The sequence below is a fragment of the Ictidomys tridecemlineatus genome, chromosome 1 (genome assembly GCF_052094955.1).
Source record: "Ictidomys tridecemlineatus isolate mIctTri1 chromosome 1, mIctTri1.hap1, whole genome shotgun sequence".
NCBI classification, from domain to species: domain Eukaryota; kingdom Metazoa; phylum Chordata; class Mammalia; order Rodentia; family Sciuridae; genus Ictidomys; species Ictidomys tridecemlineatus.
Window position 1 is genome coordinate 133432551 of NC_135477.1, and position 22623 is coordinate 133455173.

Here is a 22623-nt window from a genome sequence, read left to right on the forward strand (position 1 = left end):
CTTTAAGTAATTATTCCCCAAACTCTTAATATGCCAGTTCTTATTTTAATTCAGTTTAAATCAATTTAATTCACTTAAGTTCAAAAAATATTTATCGAGAGCTCACTATTGGTCAAGTGCTATGCTAAACAGATGGGGAAATAAATGGTGAGAAAACAGGCACGATTAATACTCTCACCAGAATTGTCAGCTTAGAAGTTCTATCAAAAACAAAAATCCTGGGATTTGGTTTTATGTAAAAATCAGAAGAATGTCAAATTTTAGTGGTTAATTGAACACTTTTATGCTGACTCATAATATATTGCTTTGTGCTTTGGGGCCTTGTTCTTTTTTCTTTGATGAGGATTCTGGTGGATGTTAGCAAGTAGCAAGAGACTGTGCTAACTTGCTTTCAACTATTCCAGTTCTCTCAAATCACATCACTTTATAGGTCCTCAGAAACTTTGTACAAACAGAATCTGAAGGGACCTTCTAAACCATAGGTATCTTCCATAGTTTCGTTAAAGTTAAGAGGTTCTGACTACAAAGAGACCTGAAATTGAGTTCACATTATGTTACATATGTTATAGGATTTGTTTTGTGACCTAAAATAGCCTTACTCTTGTGATTTATGAGCATCACAAACTCCTTTCAGTACTTGATGAAATCTGTGAATTCTCTTACCCACAGATACACACACTAGGCACATATGTGCACAGAGTTACATATGCTTTCAGGATGTGAAGCACTCTTTTTGGTCCTGTCTATGTAGTCCAAATAAAGAATTCCTTGTTTAGAAGGAATATTATATTTCAGTCGCTTCTAATTTTTTATTCTAAAACAAAATATGAAATCTTGACGAATAAGACCATTGATATGCTCTTACTGCCTCTTTTATAAATAATGCAGATGAAAAAAATGAATAATATTTTCTTCTTTAGAAAATATCCAGAACCCAAAAGACGAAAACTGCTTTCTCTCTGTGAACAATAGAGCAAGTGCAGGCCCTTTCCAGGGCCTCATCGGGGGACTAAAACTTCACAGCAAATTGTATTAACCCATCTTGTTCAAGAAATGAAGATTTTTCTAATGAGAACATGTTTTTTTCATAAGAAAAAAAAAGGAAAAAAGACAAATCAAGGGAATCTTGCCATTTGAAAACATTTTTATTTCTTTTTAAAATAAAGGAGAAGGAGAAATGGAGATTTATTTGATGAGTATAGAGTCTCAATTCTGCAAGAATTCAGCATACAACCATGAGGGCATACTTAATGCTGTGAAACAAAATAACTTAAAAATAATTGAAATGGTAAAATTTATATATATTCATATAAATTCAAGATATACAAAGTAAAAACTTATTATAACACAAATATATAAATCAGATACATTCTGAAGTGAGAAAATTAGTCTATATTAAAACAAATTTAACTTTTTTTTTAAAACCTACTGAAAGGGACTTTTGTAATAACAAAGAAGAAAAAAAGATTGAACATAATAAAAACTGTTAAATAAAGACAGGAAAAAGCCACAAGGTAATCTTGCTGAAAGAAAGGAATTTTATCTGCTTATACCCCAAAAGTATCATTTGTTTTTAAATAAAAATTCCAGTTAAGCAAGACATAAAATACTGCAAATGCTTTTCCCATTTGTAAAGATAATGCTTTGAGTAGTCAAGATTTTTTTGTGACAGGATTACTTATTTTCTCTCAGATTTTACACATTTAAATTTTGAGTACTTGGGCATACTGACCAGCAATGTTTTCATTCTCACTATGAATCCCAATGTTTTAGGAAATACACAGGAAGGAGGATTTTCAAGTTAGCTCATGAATAAGGTGATGGAATTTTATTGTCCAAAATGACTGTGGTTTTTCGGTTAGTTTTGTTAAATAAATTATTGCTACACCATGAATAATCAACAGTGAATGTTTTATTAATGACAATATTCGAATGATGGCAATTTTTTTTGCCAGTAATCTTTAGATTCTAAATTGATAATCTTAAAAAAATCCAAGATATTTAATTGCAGTGGTAAGAATGTCCATTTTCCAATGATGTTCCCAAAACTTAGCAAGAAAATTCTTAGTTGGACTTGATGTACCATGAGAACTCGCCCCCGCTACCTGGCTTTTGTCCAGACTCTCCTTTTTACCAAGATCTAAAGGAGATCCTTTTATATCAGATAAAAGTTCAGCCATAATTTCCATAGTACATTCCAGAATGATAAGGCAAGCAGAGGACAGATGGGAGAACTCACTTTTGCTGTAAATTTCCACTTCTTTTAAAGGTTTTCCCAGCAAATGTTTTTAAGAGGCATGGCCAGAATATCAAGAGAAGAAGGTATAGCACATCCAACAGAAGCTACTCAGAGAACCTCAGTTTTTCATCTGTGAAATGAAATCATTACACCTAATCCATCTTGAGCTCTGGGGCAGCTGTTTGTCATGCTGGTTTTTTTAAATTGATTTTTAAAAAATAAATGACAGCAGAATGCATTACAATTCTTATTACATGTATACAGCACAATTTTTCATATCTCTGGTTGTATATAAAGTATGTTGACACCAATTCGTGTCTTCATACATCTACTTTGGATAATGATGTCTATCACATTCCACCATTCTTGCTAATCCCCTGCCCCTTCCCTTACCCTCCCACCCCTCTTCCATATCTAGAATTCATCTAATCCTTCCATGCTCCCCCCTCCCTACCCCACTATGAGTCAGCCTCCTTATATCAGAGAAAACATTCATCATTTGTTTTTTTGGGGATTGGCTAAACATCACTTAGCATTATCTTTTCCAATGCCATCCATTTACCTGAAAATGCCATGATTTTGCTGTTTTGACTACCCAGTATCTTTCCTTATTTGGAGAATTTCCCATTTCATGAATGTTAACCCCCAAATTAGAAACCAGGAAATCCCTCTCAAATATCTTTTGCAGCTAAAGTGTAGGCAGGTGACTTAGGCTTCACCAGTTAGACATATCAGCATGAGACTCCAGGAGGGATTAGAAGGATATGAAAAAGATGTCAAATGGAATGTAATCTATCCAGGTGGACAGGGTCATCCTGTGTCCAAATGTTGAGAGCCACAGCCGTGTGGCTGTGTGGTTCTAAAAATAAAGTTCGTTTCTTTTGACAAGTGGCTCCTGAATTGTGCCCAGCCAGACTGCGGCATCCAAAGGTGCAATAATGTAAGATTTGCAAGTATATCTCATGCTCAGGGAAAATGGCAAGTGAGGTGGGGTCTGCTCAGTAGCATCAGTCATAGGCTCTTCAATGGAATTTGCAGGGAATTACAGTCTCCAACCAGATTCCCTGGCTGTCCTAAGGAATCCCTGAAATATACCTCACATCCTTTCAGCATTTATTTGCCCTTCATATTAACTAGAATGGATTTCCTTGATCTTAATCATGAATCCAACTGATGCGAGAGTCCTTGAAGTAATTATTACTTATTGTTTGTGTGACTTTAAGCAAGTAATTTAATTATGCTGAGCCTCCATTTCCTCATCCTTAAAAATGGAGGAAATAACTTAAGGGACTGCTGTGATGCTTTTAAATGTAATAATGCAGGAAAAATGTTTAAGATAATGCCTTATCTGTAGTACTAAGTAAAATAATAATCTTTTAAAGCTTTACATCTCTGTGATGTAACTTCTGAGAGTTCTCAATCTAGAGAGGTCGTGGAAGCTGATTACAAGGGTCAGAAACTCTTTTGATCTTGACATTGTGCAACTATACCTAGCCTGGTTATTCTTTATTGCAATATTCCTCATTGCAAAAAAAACCAGTATGCATAATTTACCAGCAAAAATTTAAAAATGCAATCAGGGAGGGCACAGCCTATATCCACCTCTGCCAGATAATGAAGATTTTTACTTGATCTGCTTCATTTCTTCCCTTCCATCTCCTAGACATGTTCATTGGGCTACTGAGATAAGAGGGGAGACTGAAGACAAACAAGAGAGCAGTGAAACAGAACCAAAAGGAAAAGGTTTTCAAGAATTTTTTTTTCAGAGAAAACTTGGTAAAACTTACCATGTGAGATGGAACCATATGGGAAAGGAAATTAAGATTTTAAAATATGTGTCTTTGAAAATTTCCCCCACCTAGTGTTATTGTGTTTTAACCCTTCATATACTATCTTAGTTCATGGAATCCAATTATAGCTTCCATTCTTTTTAAAGCAATTCTATTTGTAAAAATTGATATTTTATAACTTTTGTCCTTTCTTGGCACTCTTACAAATAACAAAGATTGTGTGTATTTATTTTCAAAAAATATAATAAAATTAATTCTATCTTGAAATTATCATGCAGGTCGATTGTTGCCTTTTATAAATCTAAGATACACTGTGGAATCTTAGTGGTCTTATTTGGTCATTATAGAAATTATTTTATATCATTAATCAAGCATGGCTTTAATAAAGATTTAAAATAAAACCAAAAAATAGTGGGAAAGCCTATAAATGAAATACAATAATGATATTATTAGCCATGATTGAATTTTTTATTGTTGTCAAAGTATTACAGCTTCTTTCAAGAGGAGAAACCATTTTTAAAGTCTGCTTTTAGTTTTCATTGAGCACAGTTGAGAATTCTTAGCTTTTGCTTTTTCATGCATAATGCCCAAAGAGAAGAAAACTGAAAGAGAAAGATAATTCACAATTCTTCATCAGAAGATGAACGAAAAAAGCAGGAATAGGTACCCCAGACCAGTTATACAATACAACTGAGTTGCTTTTGAATACTTGATATGTGCTTAGTTTGAATTGGGATGTGTTGTAAGTATAAAGTACATACCAGATTTTGATAACTTAGTACAATAAATGAGAATGTAAGATATCTCATTGGCACACTTTTATATTGATGACAGTGTTCAGGTTATACTGAACTAAATAAAATATGTCATTAAAATTTAATTTCACCCTTTTATTTAAAACATTTCAAGGTGATTACAAAATTTAAAGTTATTTACATGAGTTACAGCATATTTCTATTGAACAGCACTATTTTATATCCTAATGCTGACAGTGAATTAATCATGTAAGTGAAAGAGACTGATTCTTCAGATCACAATTTCCTATAGACTTAGATAAATGTCCTCAAACTCATGAATCAATGAGTGAATAACTTGTCTCTAAGGACAAAAAAGACAACAGGCTATTCTCATTCTCATCTGGGACATACTATATCATGCAGTATTTTGTGATAAGAATTTAGACCTTCTGCTCTGCTAAGAGGATGTGTAACTATATTCTTCCATCTTTTATAAGGTTGTGTGTCAAATTTTTCACTTAATTCAAAGAAATTTGCTGTGTTTAAATTTTATTAAAGTATATAATGAGGGTTTTTTGGTTTTGCTATGCCTTTATTCCTCTGTAAATTATCTGAAAAAGTGAAAAAAAATACAGAAGGGTTTATTTGATTTATACTGGAAACAATGATGACTATTTTCCCAGCTTAGTAAGGATTAAGAATTAAGGCTGCAGATATAACTCAGTGTTAGAATGCTTGTCTAGTATACATGAGGTTCTGAACTTGATCCCTAGTATAGAAAAAGAAGAGATAGAGATAGAGATAGATATGACCTTATGCTTACTTATGGTACTGTGTAATTTGATACAAATAAAAACTTGTCATATGGGGGGGGAGAGAGAGAGAGAGAGAGAGAGAGAGAGAGAGAGAGAGAGAGAGAGAGAGAGAGAGAGAGATGTTCAAAAGTTACCCTGTGAGTGCTAGACTATCTTTTTAATTTTTTTGAATCACCAACTAGTTATGACCATTTTAATTTCAGAATTACATGATGGATTGTCACAAAGAAGATTATCATGGAAGACTTTTCTAGGTTTCAATAACATGATTATCTGAAAAGAATATAAGAACATACTTGAGGCAAGAACTCCTGCTGCTGCTCTATGTAGAAGAGGAAATAGTAATAGGATTCAAAATATATTCTCCAGGGACATAGATACTTCTATTGTAAGGAAGATTCCAAGTAGTAATAACCCCTAAGAAAAGCAGGTTGTTCTAGAATTTATAGCATATTCCTTTGGCATTTGAAAAAACAAAGCAGGACTTAGATCTTTTCAAACAATATTTTCTAGCCATGTTTAAGTTTTTAAAATCCTACAATTTAATTATCCTTTGCATTAAGTGTATAATTCAATAAATTTACTTCCCAAACTAAAAAACACAATGGTGTCTAACTATTTATTAAGAAATGCATAAGAACCATAGAATTGAATTCCCCGCCTTTTGTGAGCTCACAATATAATGAAAGTTGAGAAAGGGAGTAGATATTAAGAAAGTAGACTTTGATAATCTAAAGATGAGAGAAACAAATAAAAAACATGTGTTGAGCATCATCTCTGTGTCATAGATATTCTGCATTTTTATATCACAGAATTTCAGGAAATTAAAATATAAATATGGAAATGAAAATAATCTAAAATCCTGCCAACTACAAATTACTACTTTTGGAGTATATTACTTTCTAGACTTGTACATGTACCTACAAGATGCATAACATATAAAATGTGGATTCATAGTATATGAGTTAATTGTGATCATTTTCAATTAGTAATATTATAAGCATAATGTATATTTGAATAATAGACATACTTTCTTATAATTTTTAATTTAAAAAATCACCATAATTTTTATGGTCACAGTAAATTCTTCTACATGCCTGTGCAATTTTCTCTACTGTTGGACAACCCTATAGTATATGTTGTAATAGCTTTGAAAAGGTATATACATATATGTGTGTGTATCTTTGTGAATGTCTCATTATTTTCTTAAGGTAAACTGGAAAAGATGGTTAATTTTAAAGAGAATATACTTAGTACATATTAAAGATTATATCTCTAAATTAAATATGCCCACCAACAACACTAGATGAGAATCCTGTTTTTCTTACACCTTTGCTAGTAAAGACATTCTTAATACTTTTACTCTCTGTTGAACTTATAGGTAAACATGATACATAGGTTTTTTTTTTTTTTTAAATTGTCTTCTATTGCATTTGGACATTTTAATTGACACTTGCAAATTTGAACTATTGGCTATTTGTATATCTTCTTATGTAGGTTGTGGTTTGTGCCCTTTATCCAATTTATTGCTAGTCTTTATCTCATTATATATGTAAGAACTTAATGTATTAGGATATTTATTGTAATAGATGTCAAATATTTATCTTTTACTTATTTTGAACATTTCTGACTGTTCCTTAAATGGGTTGAAATAGAGTGATAAGTTTTCTCATAAGATACAGAATTTTGGGTTGGGGTTGTAGCTCAGTGGTAGAGAGCTTGCCTTGCATGCGTGAGGCACTGGGTTCGATCCTCAGCACCGCATAAAAATAAATAAATAAAGATAGTGTGTCCATCTACAATTAAAAAAAAAGAATTTTCAGAGACTAAGTTATCATGTCATCTTTGTGCATCATGCATAACTTTGTTTGAGAAAAAAATTCAACTTTTTGAAGAAACAAATTAATCAAATCTTGGAGAAACCCTTAATTTCTATGAACCTGTATAAGTACAAAAAACACATACATTAATTGACATTATCAGATATATTTCAAAATAACCAATTGACTTTGATACCTGATCTAAGATAAATAGTTTAGTTATTGGCAAGACAACCTGAGGCTATCATTCCCAGCAGCTAGTTTTAGTTTAACAAAACTATCAAAATAAATTAAGCGATCCAATTGGCCTTCTGAGACCAAGGGCAGCCAGAGGCTGTGCCTTACCCCTGAGAGTCTGTGAGTTCTTATGAGGCCCACACCCAGACTCTCCCAGACTTTCACTATGCTTCCAGAGAGTGCTTACAAAGGGGCTCTTACACTTGGAAAAAGGCTGAACTGGAAAACAGTCCTAAATCTTAGAAGGATATACTCTCTCAAGGAAATTCAATGGTTTGGAATTTTCTTCAGATCATAGAAACAGAAATGTGCTCTTAAAATCAGGCGGATTGACTGGATGGTTCCCCAAACACACTTGCCCCTTGCCCAATTTCGCTCTTCTAATCTAAACATTCAGGTTTCGGAAGATGAGCAAACTGCACATGAAACTTGATTTTTATCCAAAATATTAATGAAGAATAACCCTCAATCTCTAAGGATACATAACTTCTGTCTCCTTTTTATATCTCACAATTTCCTCCTTTCTATACCCACAGCCTTCTCAACATTCCTACCCTCGCAGAAAATAGAACATGTCAGCACTTTCACAGCACAAATTAGCATGCTTTCCCCAAATAATGCCAGGTATTTGGAACTCTTTGCCTTTTGAAGGAACCAAGTAGAAAAAAAATGTCACAGGCACCTAACAAAACAATTCTGCAGACACTCAAATGTTTCAGTTCATAAAGGTCCTTTGAGCCACTGATGCCTCTTGGGGGAATTCTGAGAAACATTCTATCTGTAAACAATCTGGTCCAGTGCCACATGTTTTCTAAATTTCTTGCCTGTTGACATTTTTTTAAAAATTAAAAGTACACATTTGCATGAAGGCAGGACCTTTTGTTTCTTATACGTTCAGTTGAGTCTATCATAGACTTTAAAATGAAATGGGTCATCTTGTTTCATTGCCTGTGAAGTGTCATTTTCCACGCCTCAGTTCTTTGACCAACACCATTTTAAACTGTTCAGTCTTATTTTATGGGCTGTATTCTCAAGTTAAATAGGGATGTTATGGTTTGGATCTGAGGTGTCCCCCAAAAGCACATTTGTTAAGTAATGCAGGAATATTCAGAGATGAAGTGATTAGATTACAAGGGCTGTCACCTCATCAATGGATTGATCTATTGGATGGATTAATATTTTGAATGGACTATTAGGTGATTAACTAGGCAGGCAGGATATGGTTGGAAGAGCTTTGTCAATGGGGGTGTGGCCTGGACTATATCTTGTCCCTCTCCCTTCCTCCTAACTGCCATGAACTGAGCTTTCCTCCACCACACCCTTCTGCCATGATGTTCTGTGTCATGTTAGACCCAAAGCAATGGAGTTGGCTTACATTGGACTGAAACCTTTGAAAACATGAGCCCAAAATAAATTTTTCCTCTTCTAAGTTGTTCTTGTCAGGTATTTTGGTCACAGTAATGGAAAAACTGACTAACACAAGGACTTATTATGAAAATGGGAATTTCTGGAGCTTATAGTTTCCTTTATTTTTCATCTCTCTGTGGCATTTCTTAGGTTTAATTCTTTCTTTGAAATCTAGCTTTATATTGCTATATGTTTCTGTCTTTCAAAATACTTCTGAAATTTCTTCCAGGCACATGATATAATCTCATTTTCCCACCCCTTAAAGTTATTTTGGGCCATGTGATTTCTTTGGTCAATAAAGTGTGATTTTGAGGAGTAGCACTTGCTGGACACAACTAGTCCCCCAATTGTAGAAGTACATGCCCAGGGAAGCATCCATCCAGAAGGTTGCTTAGAGCCTCTCTACCTTAGGTGGGTTTTGTGATGGAGAAATAAATTATTCAAATAAATAAAATATTAACTGATATGTAACTGATAACTTCTGAAATTTAAAAATAATCATACTAATTTGAAATCAATTGAAGTTTTTATCATTCTTGATATTAGCCAAAGGGAGAAAATATTTATTACCAATCACAATGATAGCTCCACTGTTACTTTTCCATAAACTGCTTCACCTTCAATCTCTGTAGCAGCAGTTTGTTCTACATTGATTTTAGGCTATATGATTTAAAATGGGTAAGATTGAGATGGCCAAATAGGGGCTGGGGTAGGAATGAAGGCAGGAGGTATGATATGGATCAGCCACTCGTGTATTGAAAAATCTCAACATAAAAGTAGCTACATAGGAAGTTGAGCAATGGATAGAAATTCCAACTGATGTTCCATTCCGAGATCAGGGGGAACACATTATTCCTCTTTTGTAGGTGTTCCTAGAAGTAAAGACTCAATTTACATATTATTCAGGTTTTTTTCTATGGGAAAAATAAAAATTTTAGATTGAAAATCTGGACTTACTTGTTAAGTGGAATATTTTACTTCCCTAAATTTGACAGATATTCACTAAAACACAAAGAAATATTTCTCTGTAAGGCAGTCAAAATGATCTTAGTACCAACACAATGGCTGTTTAGCTTTTCTTATGAATTTCCGTTCGTTAATCCTCATTCATTAGATTATGTCCCATTCTGATTTTGTGATTGCATTAGGTTAGGGTCTCAGTCTTGGAAGGAGAGATTTGGCTGCAGAGGGCTTATTGGAGATGGTACCTATAGAGGAAAAATGAACAGAAATTCAAAGGGCCTCAGCTCCTCAGGCTCTGGGCTAGTGCTACAGAATGATCTCCAATTACAGCCTGGGGTCAGGTGTTATGGCCCTGCACCAACCCATCAACCAGGGCAAACTAATCTCATGAAGGGGGTAGATAATTTGTGGGCAATGGATTTCCTTCAACTGAAGGAATTCCTAGAAAGAGTCTTAGCTGTGAGTCAACATAACTCAAAATGGATCTTTGACCTAAATATGAAAATGTTGGGAGGAAATATTTGTGACTCAGGCAAAGACTTCTTAAATAAGATACTAAAAGTATAAGCCATGAAAGTATAAAGGATACATTAGATTTCATCAAAATTAAAACCTCAGTTTGGAAAAAACACATAAAATGTATCTGAAAAGTTACTTATATCCAAAACACAATTACGTTAATTAATTTTTATTGGTGCATTATAATTATACATAATAATGAAATTCAATGTGGCATATTCACACATGCACACAATGTAACTTGATCAATTTCATTCTCTAGTGTCTCCCATTCCCTCCATTCCTCACTCCCCCTGTTCCCTTTCCTCTATTCAATTGGTCTATCTTCTATTTTCTGATTTTTCTCTTGTTTCCTCTTAGGAGAGAAAAATACAACCCTTGACTTTCTGAATCTGGCTTTTTTCAATTAACATAATTGAAAATTCCAGGCATTTTCCTGCAAACAACATAATTTTGTTCTTCTTTATTACTGAATAAAACTATATAATTTTTTTCATTCATCTGTTGATGGAAACCTAGGCTGGCTCCACAATTTGGCCATTGTGATTGTGCAGTTATAACTATAGCTACACATGTGTCACTATAATATGTCAACTTTAATACTGAGGCATGCTATGACTGAGGTGATGTGGTGGTCCATTCCTAGTCTTTTGAAGAACCTCCATACTACTCTCCCTGTTAGTTATACTATTTATAATCCCACCAACAGTGTATAATTGTTTCTTTCCCCCCACATCCTTGACAGCATTTATTATTTGTATTCTTGATGAATGCTATTCTAGTTAGAGTGAGGTACATTTCCTGATTGCTAAAGATGTGGAATTTTTTTTTCCTACATTTGTTACCCATTTGTATTTCTTCTTTTAAGAAGTGTCTGTTTAGTTCATTTGCCTATTTATTGCCTGGAGTATTTATTTTTCTGGTGTTGAGTTCTTTGCATATTCCAAATTTTAGTTCTCTTTTGGAAGAGCATCTGGTAAAGATTTTCTCCTATTCTGTAGGTTCTCTCTTCAGACTCTTACACATTTCCTTTTGCTGTGCAGAAGCTCTTTAATTTAAAACCCTCCCACTTATTGATTTTTTGTTTTATTTCTTGAGCTTTAATGGTCCTGTTAAGGAAATTTGTGCCAGCAGCAATATGATTGAGTGTTGACCCTGTGTTTCTTCTAGCAGTTACAGTGCTTCTGGTATAATTCCTAGGTCTTTGATTCATTTTGAGTTGACTTTGTGTGTGAAGGGTGAGAGATAGCAATTTAGTTTTATTCTTCAAAATATGAATATTCAGTTTTCCCAGCACCATTTATTTAAAAGGTTGCCTTTTCTCCAATGTATGTTTTCAGCCCCTCTGTCAAGAATTAGATGACTATATCTGTGTAGGTTCATGTCTATGGGCTTTCTATTCTATTTCATTGGTTTATATATCTATTTTAATGCCAGTACTATGCTGGGGTTTTTTTGTTTGTTTGTTTTATTATAGCTGTATAGTGTAATTAGAATTGGGAATTATGATGCCTCTAGTATCACTCTTTTTGCTTAGAATTGCTTTGACAATTCTGGGTCTTTTATTCTTCCATATAAATTTTAATACTTTTTTTAAGTTCTGAGAAGAATGTCATTACTATTCTTATGGATAATGCATTGAATTTGTAGATTGCTTTTTGTAGTATAGTCACTTAATATTATTCTGCCTATACATGAACATGGAGGTTTTTCCATCTTCTAGAATCCTTTTTATTTTCTTTCTTCAGTGTTCTATAGCTTTCTCTTTTTTTAAAAAAAAGTTTTTTAAAAATTTTTATTAGCTATTGACGGATCTTTATTCATTTATTTGTTTATATATGGTGCTGAGAATCTAACCCAGTGCCTCACACATGCTAGGCAAGTTTGCTACCAATAAGCCACAGCCCCAGCCCTTTAAAAAAAATTTAAAAAATTTTTTGTAGATGTCAATGGACCTTTATTTTAATTTTATTTATTTATGTAATGCTGAGAATAGAACCCAGTGCCTCACAATGCTAGGTAAGTGCTCTACCATTCACTGTCGAGCTTTCTTTCCTCTTTGGTTAGATTTATTTGTAGGTACTTCCCCTTTATAGTTCATACATTAAAAAAAAAAAAACAATACCAAATACTAAGACATAAACAACACAACTTACAAGTGGGCAAAATATTCAAATAGCTATTTTTCCAAATAAGGTAGAAAGATGGTAAATAAGCACAGGAGAAGATGTTCTACATTGTTATTTAAGGAAATGTAAATTAAGGCTACAATGGGATACAATTGTACCTATCAGAAAGGCTAAAATTAAAAAGGCTGGGTTGGAAGGAATATGCATAAATGGAACTTTCATTTATTGCTGGTGAGAAAGTAAAAATGATATAATGATTTTTAAAAAAAAATTTTTAGTTGATGATGGACCTCTATTATTTATTTATTTATATGAGGTGCTGAGAATCAAACCCAGTGCCTCACACATGCTAGGCAGGCACTCTACCATTGAGCTACAACCCCAGCGCTGGTATAACCATTTGGAAAAATAGTTTAAAATTCTTTTTGTTAAAGTTAAAAGAACATTTATCAAAGAACTCAACCATTCCACCCCTATGTATTTACCCAAAACAAAAGAAAGCATATGCCCATACGAAGACTTCACAAATGTCCACAGGAGTCCAGAACTGGAAGTGACCTAAATGTCAATCATCAGGCAAAGGGAAAAACAAATTGGTCCATCTAATACAGTGAAATACCCCTCCACAGTAAAAACAAACGGCTGACACGTATCACAACATGAGTGAACCTCAAAATAACTGTTGAGTACGAGAAGCCAGAAAAAACTGTATGACTCCATGTATTTCAAGGAAAAGCTTGAGTGAGGGTAGGTGGGCAAGATTCCTGATTGGTCTGAGGAATTAGGACTGATGAATAAGTTCACTATCCTCATTGTGATGACAGCTTCATGTGAGTAAATGCATGTCCAGACTTAATTCATATATTTTAAATTTGTGGATTATGACTCAGTAAAGGTAGATGAAGAATAGGAAGAGGCAGGCAAAATGGAATGTCCTAAAGTTCTCCATTCTTCCATCCTTCCCTTCCTTCCTTATTCATCCATTCTTTGTTTGCTTATTTGCTTCTTGTTATGGTTTGGATGTGAGGTGTCCCCCAAAAGCTCATATGTGAGATAATGCAAGAAGGCTTGGAGGCGAAACGATTGAGTTATGCCAGCCTTAACCCATTAGTAAATTAATCCCTTAATGGGGATTAGCTGAGTTGTAACTGAAGGCAGGGAGGGTGTGGCTAGAAGAAATATGTCCTTGGGGACATGCCTTTGGGGTATATATTTTATTTCTGATGAGTGGAAGTGCTCTCTCTCTCTCTCTCTCTCTCTCTCTCTCTCTCTCTCTCTCTCTCTCTCTCTCTCTCTCTCTCTCTCTCCTTCCCTCCTTCCTGATCATCTGGGAGCTGCATCCGTCCACCATGCATTTCCACCATGATGTTCTGCCTCATTTGGAGCCCTGAAGAATGGAGCTTCTATGGAATGTCTCTAAAAGTGTGAACCTCAAATAAACTTTTCCTCCTTAAAATTGTTCTTGTCAGGTATTTTTGTCACAGCAGCAAGAAACCTGACTAAAACATTAATTTATTTCCAACTCCTGGAGTTACTGTTTCTTATTTATTAAAATGGTAAAATAAAAAATCTATTTTCTACAACAGCAACAAATCTTTACATTTAAATATACATGTGTCACTCTCATTTTAAGAAAGAATAGGAATTTACTTAAAGTACTTGAAATATTCATTTAAAGCACAATGATATTGATAGCCTTGATTCAGAAAGGATGTAAAACTTTTCTCATTAAAGAGAAGAATCTTCTAAAAGACATCTTAAAATATTAAAATTTAGAGACATCAGAAATATGACCAAATAAGTGTTTCCTGCAAAACTAATAAATAGTGTGTTATGCTGAGTGCTAAAGAAAGAGCAGAATTTATGATTTCACACAAGGCATAGTTTACCTTCCTGATTTATACAATCTTTTTATAAAGTCTTTTTAGCTACTTTAAAAGCCATTTTGTAAGGCTGCATTTCTATATAGTATGCTATGAATATGACCTTGCAAATTTTAAACCAAAAAGTGCTTTTGTATCTTTAGCACTTAAAATAATGATTCTTTAATGAAGTTATTACCAGACAACAACTTGAAAGCTAAATGGTTTATGAGGTTTTATTATAGGCCTCCCTTTTTTTTTTTTTTTTTTTTTTTTGCACAACAAGAGACCTACTTCATACATATTCTAGCTGACAGATTCATACCCACATTCCTTGTTGTGGGACGTGCCACTAGACATAACCAATGTCATCACGTGCTTTACATGGCTCATTTCTATGTGCCAGAATTCTCAGGTGCAGTTCAGGAAGAACAATCCTGATCCTGTTCAGGCCAAGCTTCCTTGCAATAGAATTTTTATTTCCTAAACAGTTTCAAATGAGATGATTTATATGCACTAGCTGTTTTCTGTCAGAAGATGTTACAATGGAGCAAAGGTAACAGTTTACATAGCCCAAAGGAATAAGGTTGAAATACATGGGAACCGCATGGCACTTGAGAAGTGTTTACTCACTGGGTTACCCTATAAGGTTCCTACGTGTGGAGTGAACATATATACTCTTTGATCTCAACATCTGAAAGCTCCTTGAGCCTCCTTCAGTTTCAACTTCTTAATTTCTAAATTGATAATAGTAATAATAAAGAAGAAAAGTCTCCATTGATAGTGATGTCTCTGGACCCCACCCTCCCATGCAGCTATAAGGATCCAGGGGCAGATCACAAATCACTTGGCAGTGAGAAAATAAAGATCCATCCTAGCAGTTTAGTGGTGACTCAGAGATAGAATGTGTTTAAATCTACATGGTGGTCAAGAAGTCACCATATAAACAAAAGGATTTTGTCCTTCATCTCAATCTTCACTATCAAAACTCAAATAATTATTTAAAAGAGGCACTCACGACCTTCCTGTAGTTGGGTGCCTCATGGTACCCAGCAGAATCTGTTCCTTTGAGCTCTATTTCTACAAGTTCCAGACTTTAAAGGGCCTGTGTGGTGGAAGGAGGCTGCAGTCACTGAGGATGTGCTCTGGCCTTGAGGTCTCTAATCCTCATTCTCTCCAGCTCAATCTATTCTTTTAGAAATGTAAAAAGATTGAAAGTAAAGCAGAACCAGCCCCAGGGCTCTCAATCACGCCAATTGTAAATTGGAAAGGGGTGGGTTCTGAACTCCAGGAAGCTAACTGGGAGCCCTAGGCAGAAATCCTGAATGTGGTAATTGGCACCTTGACCTTTTCATGCTGGCCCTGAGAAGGCTACCTCTAGGATGCTCACTTATAAACAGCACGATAGTGTTCATATGATATGGGTGAGGGTCACTCTTTCTTTGGGCAACAAAATCATAAATAGCTGTACTAAATAAAATAAAAAATTCATTGTTAGATTTTCTTTTTCTAGCAAAAAAAGCAATATAAGATTAAATTATCACTAGAATTAGAATACAAAATTTTAATTGAAACCATTTACCAATCTAATTTGGTTTCTGAAAGCTCCCTTTCTGAAAATTATTATGGATTTGGGAGCCACGTCCAGTTTGTCTGGGGCCACAACAATTGAAATAACACTGAAGAAGAGAGATGTTCATCTTTTATGAACTATAATAACTGTGCAAATATGAGGTTCTGGGTGTGCATGGGAAAATTGATTGCTTTGAGATGGTGATGCTGGGGCATAATAGAGGGAGTAATAGATAAGAACCACCAAATCCCAAAGAAACAGAAATTAAAAGAGCCAAGTCCCCTGGCTCAGAGAGGAGCCCATATGAATGCTGTCAATTCTTTCTTTTCTTTTTTTTTAGTTACACATGACAATACAATGATCCTGACATATCATACATTTGAATCAAATGGGGTATAATACTATCAATTCTAAATAGCTTATAGTTTTATATATGTCTAGGTACTTGACCAATTTCACCTTCTAAATATCTTATTTGAGGTAGGTTATTTAAGTTGCATTATCCTTATTCTATAGATAAAAAATGAGGCTCAGAAAGTTTAAAGAATTTGGCCATTGTTTCAGGCTTGCAGGTAGTAACTTTGGGTCTTTTGAGTATGACTCCAAGTCTTTTGAATCCTAGTCCTGTGACTTTTTTTTTTTAACTGCATCCCCTCTACCCTAGAACTGAAAGGATTGTTCCAGAAATGTCCCTGGGTGGAGTTTTGAGGATTCTCAATTGAATCAAGAAAGCCCAAGGAAAATATAGATAACCGTTTTTTTTTTTTTTTAAAGGAAATTCCCAAACATATAACAGTAGAATGAACCTCTGTGTACATGTCACCCAGCCTGGACACTTCTTAACAATCCCCTCAATGTCAATAAAGTCAGGGGAAGGACACGGTTATGCTTAGGTAGGAAGGATCCAGCTTTCCCAGGGAATCACAGAGTCATGGAGGAAGAAGAAAGGCCTCAAGGGTCAAAGCTGGGCTTGCTGTCAGCTGGCTCTAAAGACAAAGAAACCGGATATTTCTGGAAGAATCTGTGATTTAAACCCCAGTCTAGCTAAACCAAAGAATGATGTGCAGGATCTGTATTATGCCTGCATTCCAGGATGACCTAATATATAAACAAATACTTCAAAATATCCCAGGATGCCTACAATATCACAGGGCCACAGAGAGCAGTGTGGCATTTATTTCATGTTAAAATGAGAAGAAAGGCCACAGCATATCCACCTAACTTTCCTAGGGCCCCAAGGGCATCCTTGAGCTGCTACTCTTCCCCTTTTTACTTGTCTTCTACTTGGAAAAGAACATGCCATGTTTTATGTTAAAAAAAAATGTTTTACTAGTAAAATGTGAACTATAGCCACAAAACCTCACTAGTAATCAAATTACACTTTCATTAGCCATTCGGCCTTTTTATTTAAGAAAACATAATCATACAAAAATTATTTCTTACCGTTAATTTTTTTGATTGTGTCTCTGACAATGAACTTCCAGATATCATGCTGAAATAAAGAATTTAGAATTACAAAATTATATTTCAGGCACACACACACACACACACACATACCTCACACCGAATAGATCTTTAAACTCTAACATGTGAGATAAAATTTTTAAATGTTTCCTCCAAATGTCAATTTCTGGACATTTCAAGAGGAAATAAAAATAATGGAATGTAAACTTTACTTGCAGAAGATAAAATAGCCTTTAAAGGCTCTCTTGAGAATAAGCAGTCTGAACAGAACAATCTGTTCTGAAAACCTGCAGAATCTCTTATTTCAACTTAAAAAAAAAAAAAAGTGGAGGGAGAAAACCTTATCCTTCTATCAAACAGCAGATTTAGGGAGTTCTTTTTCTCTCTGTCTCTGCCTCTATCTCTCTCCTTCTCTCTCCCTCTCCTTTCTTTCCCATCTCATCCTCCTGAATCATTTGCATACAAACATAATATGTATTGAAACTTGAATTCTCTTGCTCCTTTAGTTTCTCTTGATTACTCTGATCCCTTTCTGACAAAAACCACATTTTCACTAGTTCCAAATCCTTTCCTTCTGGGTTTTTGCTAAAGCCACCCAATCAGATGCTCACTTGTACCACTCCACAGAAACTGCACTTAGCAAATTCACCAAAGAGCTCTTCTGCTCTACCATATCCAATGGACTTTTGTCACAATTCAATTTACTTAACAGCTTTTGAGAGGATTCATCTGTCCTCTTTGAAATACTGTTTTCACTTGGCTTCCAGAGAATCCTGAGGTCCTAGGAATACTTTCTTCACATCTATCCAGTTCAATTATTCCTACTTCCTTCCTTTCTCTGCTCAGAAATCACCTTTGCGGGACCTACCATATGCATCATATTTAAAATCAAACCCTTTACCTCATCATCTTACTTGATTTTTCTCTGCCTCTTACTGCTTTCTAACATATGACAGAGGTTGCTTATTTATTGTACTTATTAGGTCTCCTCCCAACTGAAAAGGTAAACCTCCCTGAACACAGTCTATTTTTTCCTCTGATTTTTGTCACTCTATCCTCAGCATCTTGAAGAAGGATGGGATGGCCAATAAATATTTGTTGAATCATTTAAGAAAGCTCATAGATTTTAATAAGTTACACTCTGTTGTTGTTACCAACCAATAAGCCTTTAACATTCCTAGGTATTTCTATACCACAGTTTCTCAAATCAACATATTGCTCTATTTCCATATTTCTGTGCATGTGTCTCGCTTTACCCACTTTTTAAAACATTTAGAGCCACTGACAATGTTCACAAGAAAATCAACGACTACTGAGCAAAATTAATTAATTTCTCACTTAGTGAAAGGAAACACTTGGTTCTGAGAGACATAATAGCTTTTCTTACATCGTATCAAAATCAGCTTTGACAGTACCTCTCTATCACAAAATGGAAAACAATTTTTGGGTCATCACAATTGCTTTGAATATAAACAAACAGCTTTGAAAGACCTTGATAAACCAGGCCCCCTTACCTTTGAACTAATTTTGTCTTCTATCAGTGCACCTCACAAAACTGACATTTCCACAAAGCTGTGCTAACTCATGGTTCCAGAGTACATGTTTGTCCTTTTCTGAAGTCATTTCCTCTAAATAGAATGTGCATGCCCTCTTCTCTACTTGTTGAAATATTCCCATTTTTTTCACATCATAACTCAATGCTTCCTCTTCCTGAAGCTTCTTTGACCCTGCTGGTCAGAAGTGCTACTTGCCTCTGTACTGCACAATTTTTTTTTTTTTTTGGACATCTTCTCTTCTTGCCCTTTTTAATGTTTTGTGATATACATAATAATAATTTGTCTACCATGTTTTTGCATTTCTCAGTGACTCTCTTACACAGAATGAGGACTATGCTTTGTTTATTTTTTACTCATCCAATGACATTCCAAGCAAGACATGAATATTCAGTCACTAAATGAAGCCAAACAAAACAAAACATTGTGAGTATAACACTCTTAGGTGCATTTCACCGAGGCCATAAGTGCACTTAGAAAGTGCTATTTGAAACTACCCTCTATTAATAATGCCTGAAACAAAACTACTGATTTAAAAACTAGGGAGCTTTGGCCTCCTGACAGCAATATTTAAAGGTCATGAGTCCCGGCCTCAGAGTAACCATAGTAACTCAGCATACACAGAGAAATCATGTTGAACAATAATTAAGAAAAGCTTCAGAAAGCCTATTAGCCCTGAGATAACACAAATTAGAATTAGCCAATATATTTATGAAGCTTGCTTTTATTGCATCTTGTTTCTTACTTGCAGGTTCATGGAGAAAACTGGAAAAAATTCATTAAACCTCTATTGACAGGTACTAACAATATGACATATTTGTTGTTGTTGTTATTTTCTTTCTTTCTCAGTGCTTTAAAAGATCATAAAAATTTCTTTCCTTTTAGTGAAATACTGTTATCTGATTTCTGACCTTTTAACTCCATGCTTTCTGTGTCAAATTGGAGTAGTAGTCGCTAATGAGTCGATGTGAACAGATGATTTTATTAAGATGGGTTGGGAAATACTGCTACTGAGCACCCAGTTCTTAACAGCAGATGTCCTGGGAAAATGCTTTTTTGTTCCCTAGGTTAATTGCATCTGGGCCTAACCCTCCCTTACTTAGACAATTTAGGAGCAAGTTCCCATTCAGTTTATGTAAACTGTGGAGAAGGTCTGTGTCAAGGGCATGAGAAGAGAAGAGGAAGCAGAAGGAGAAGGTCAGGCAAAGTTACACGAGATCAGTCTGTTCCTACTCAGAAAGGAAGGAGCTAAATTGAACCCACCTAAGGATCAAGAGGGTAGCTTGGTGTTCCCCTGTCTTCGGCCTCAAAAGCCCAGCCTCTGCCTGCCCAGAGCACAAGCTCCATGTGCCAGGAGAACAAAGACACTAACGGTAATTTACAGTGAGAGTACTGTCCTGATTTCACTTGGCTACTGTGGTGACCACACACTGGGCTAGTCATTTTAAAGTGTCAGGGCTCCCCAAGCCCCCGATGTTTGGTAAAGTTACATTTGCCTTTCCAACTGTCTGCATATTCGCTTACGTGTTTGAGGGAAATAAGAAGAAAATGAGTGTTTCTAAATTTCATTTGCTTTAACAAACAAAAGCACCTTCTCCCTCCCAGAAACATCTTTTGAGGGTCATGGACTCTTTTACATATAGTAACCAACAAGTTTTCATAAAATCGTTGGAAAGTTATGAATTTCTCACATCATGCATGAACCACAGACCCAAGGTTAAAAGTGAGGCTCCCACACATTGACATAAATAAAATACGTTTTAAAACGGAGCAAGCAGAAGCGTGGTTACATGTAAACACCCCACCCAGGATACTACCCTCCAGGAGACATCTCCTTCTACAGAGTAAGCATGGTTGTCTCTCATCGAAGGTTTGAAGGAAAATTCTAAATAGAAGTTATTTCCACATTGGAAGGGGAAACAGGTATAGAGCCAACATGCAAGTTTTCTAGTGATTGACTGAAAATCACTTATAGGGGTGAAGCATACTTTCATATTTGAGCCAGGGTTGGTTTGTGTTTTATTTGGGGAACTGGGAGAGAAAGAATGATCAGCATTTTGGGTATGTGTATGGTCCTGTAGGGACAGTGTGTCAGAGACATTTCATATCAGTAGTTTGGAAAGAAGATTGGCTCAGCATCTTTGCCTGTCCCACACGGGTAAAAGGGCTCGGGTGGGTGAGTATAATTTTGAGAGGTGCACATGAGGGGACATTTTATTTATTTAACAAATATTTATTGAAACCTATGGTGTGTCAGATCCTGCCCCATGATCTGGAAAGACAGCAATACCCAGGGGGAAAATAATAATAATAATAATAATAATAATAATAATACCAGTCACTCTCCAGGAAAGGAATAAAATCTGTTTGATATTCTCCCACAGACTTTAAAGGAAGATTATGTTTGAAGTGAGGTTGCTGTATCCACATAGTCAAATGAATTTTTTTGAGGCAGGAGGAGCAGAGAACTCACCTGTATGTCTCAAGGGATTCAGAGCCTGGGGCTACAGTTGTCTTGCTGTAACATTCTCCCATCTCAAGCCAGGCCCACTGGGATACCCTATCCATGGGACAGATATCAACTATCCCCATCCCTTAGAGTTTTGGAATCCCTGCCACTGCTCTGCTGTCCCTTGTTGCTAGGCAACCACAATGGCCATGGTAAGGACAGTTAATTTTCCAAAGCAAAAAATCAGTTACAAAGCCACAGTAAGGCCTTGAAACATCTCACAAATCAGATCCAGGCATGAGGACAGATGAAGAATCATCACACAGTCATCATTTCTGGAAAGCCCACTCAAAGTAGAATAGAGACAGTGGGTTTTGTGCTCAAACCAGGACATGTTTACATCCAGAACCAGTGCTAAGGAAACGGTCACACCACTGTCTGAAAGGAGTGCACACCCAGAAATGGGTTGGCGTGCAAGCAAGCACTGGGTTCCCTACTGGCCTCTTATTGTGAAGACTTTCCCCGGGGATGCTTAGACTCCAGACAGAAGACCCCACCCAGCCATCCTCCTGTTCAAGCTTCTTTTCTAACAGGATTTACAGAGGTGATCCATTGTGCTGGTCAGGTGGTATTCTGCTCATGGTCATCATTCATCTGTAGCCACTGCACCTTCTTCCCGGTTTTAGGTCACTTTCTCCTAGATAGTTGTTTTACCTCTCCCTGGAGGCCTTGGTGGCCCCGAGTAAGCCTGTGTCCACTCCGCTTCCTGCCTCTGGCAGGAAGTACCCATAGGAGCTTTCGCCGTCTACAGATCAGAACCACTCCTGTGTCCTGAGTTCACCCAACTGACTCACACAGCCTATATCAAAATAAATTGGGTGGGAATGACAGCAATGTCTAATCATAGAATTTTTTTCCCTAGGATTGGAGCATATAGATCAAAGAACTACCACAGCAGTAGGAATTAATAACTGAAATGTCTCCATTAAAGAGTGTAATTAGCATTTGCTCCTTCAATATAACTGCAAGTCATGTAGCCTCTTGGTAAAACAACATGAGTAAATTT

The 22623-nt window shown here is 35.6% G+C and overlaps 1 protein-coding gene across 1 annotated transcript in view; it reads right to left on the reverse strand.

Annotated features, from left to right (window-relative positions):
- The window catches only part of Ccdc192 (coiled-coil domain containing 192), a 198833-nt gene extending 179637 nt beyond the window's left edge, over nucleotides 1-19196 (reverse strand). The window contains exons 1-2 of the mRNA XM_078048043.1: nucleotides 19070-19196; nucleotides 17535-17583 (exon numbers count right to left, since the gene is read on the reverse strand). Coding sequence (XP_077904169.1) covers nucleotides 17535-17582 — 48 coding nt within the window. The 5' untranslated portion in view covers nucleotide 17583; nucleotides 19070-19196. The remainder of the gene's footprint in view (nucleotides 1-17534; nucleotides 17584-19069) is intronic.
- Between the last annotated feature and the right edge of the window lie 3427 nt (nucleotides 19197-22623).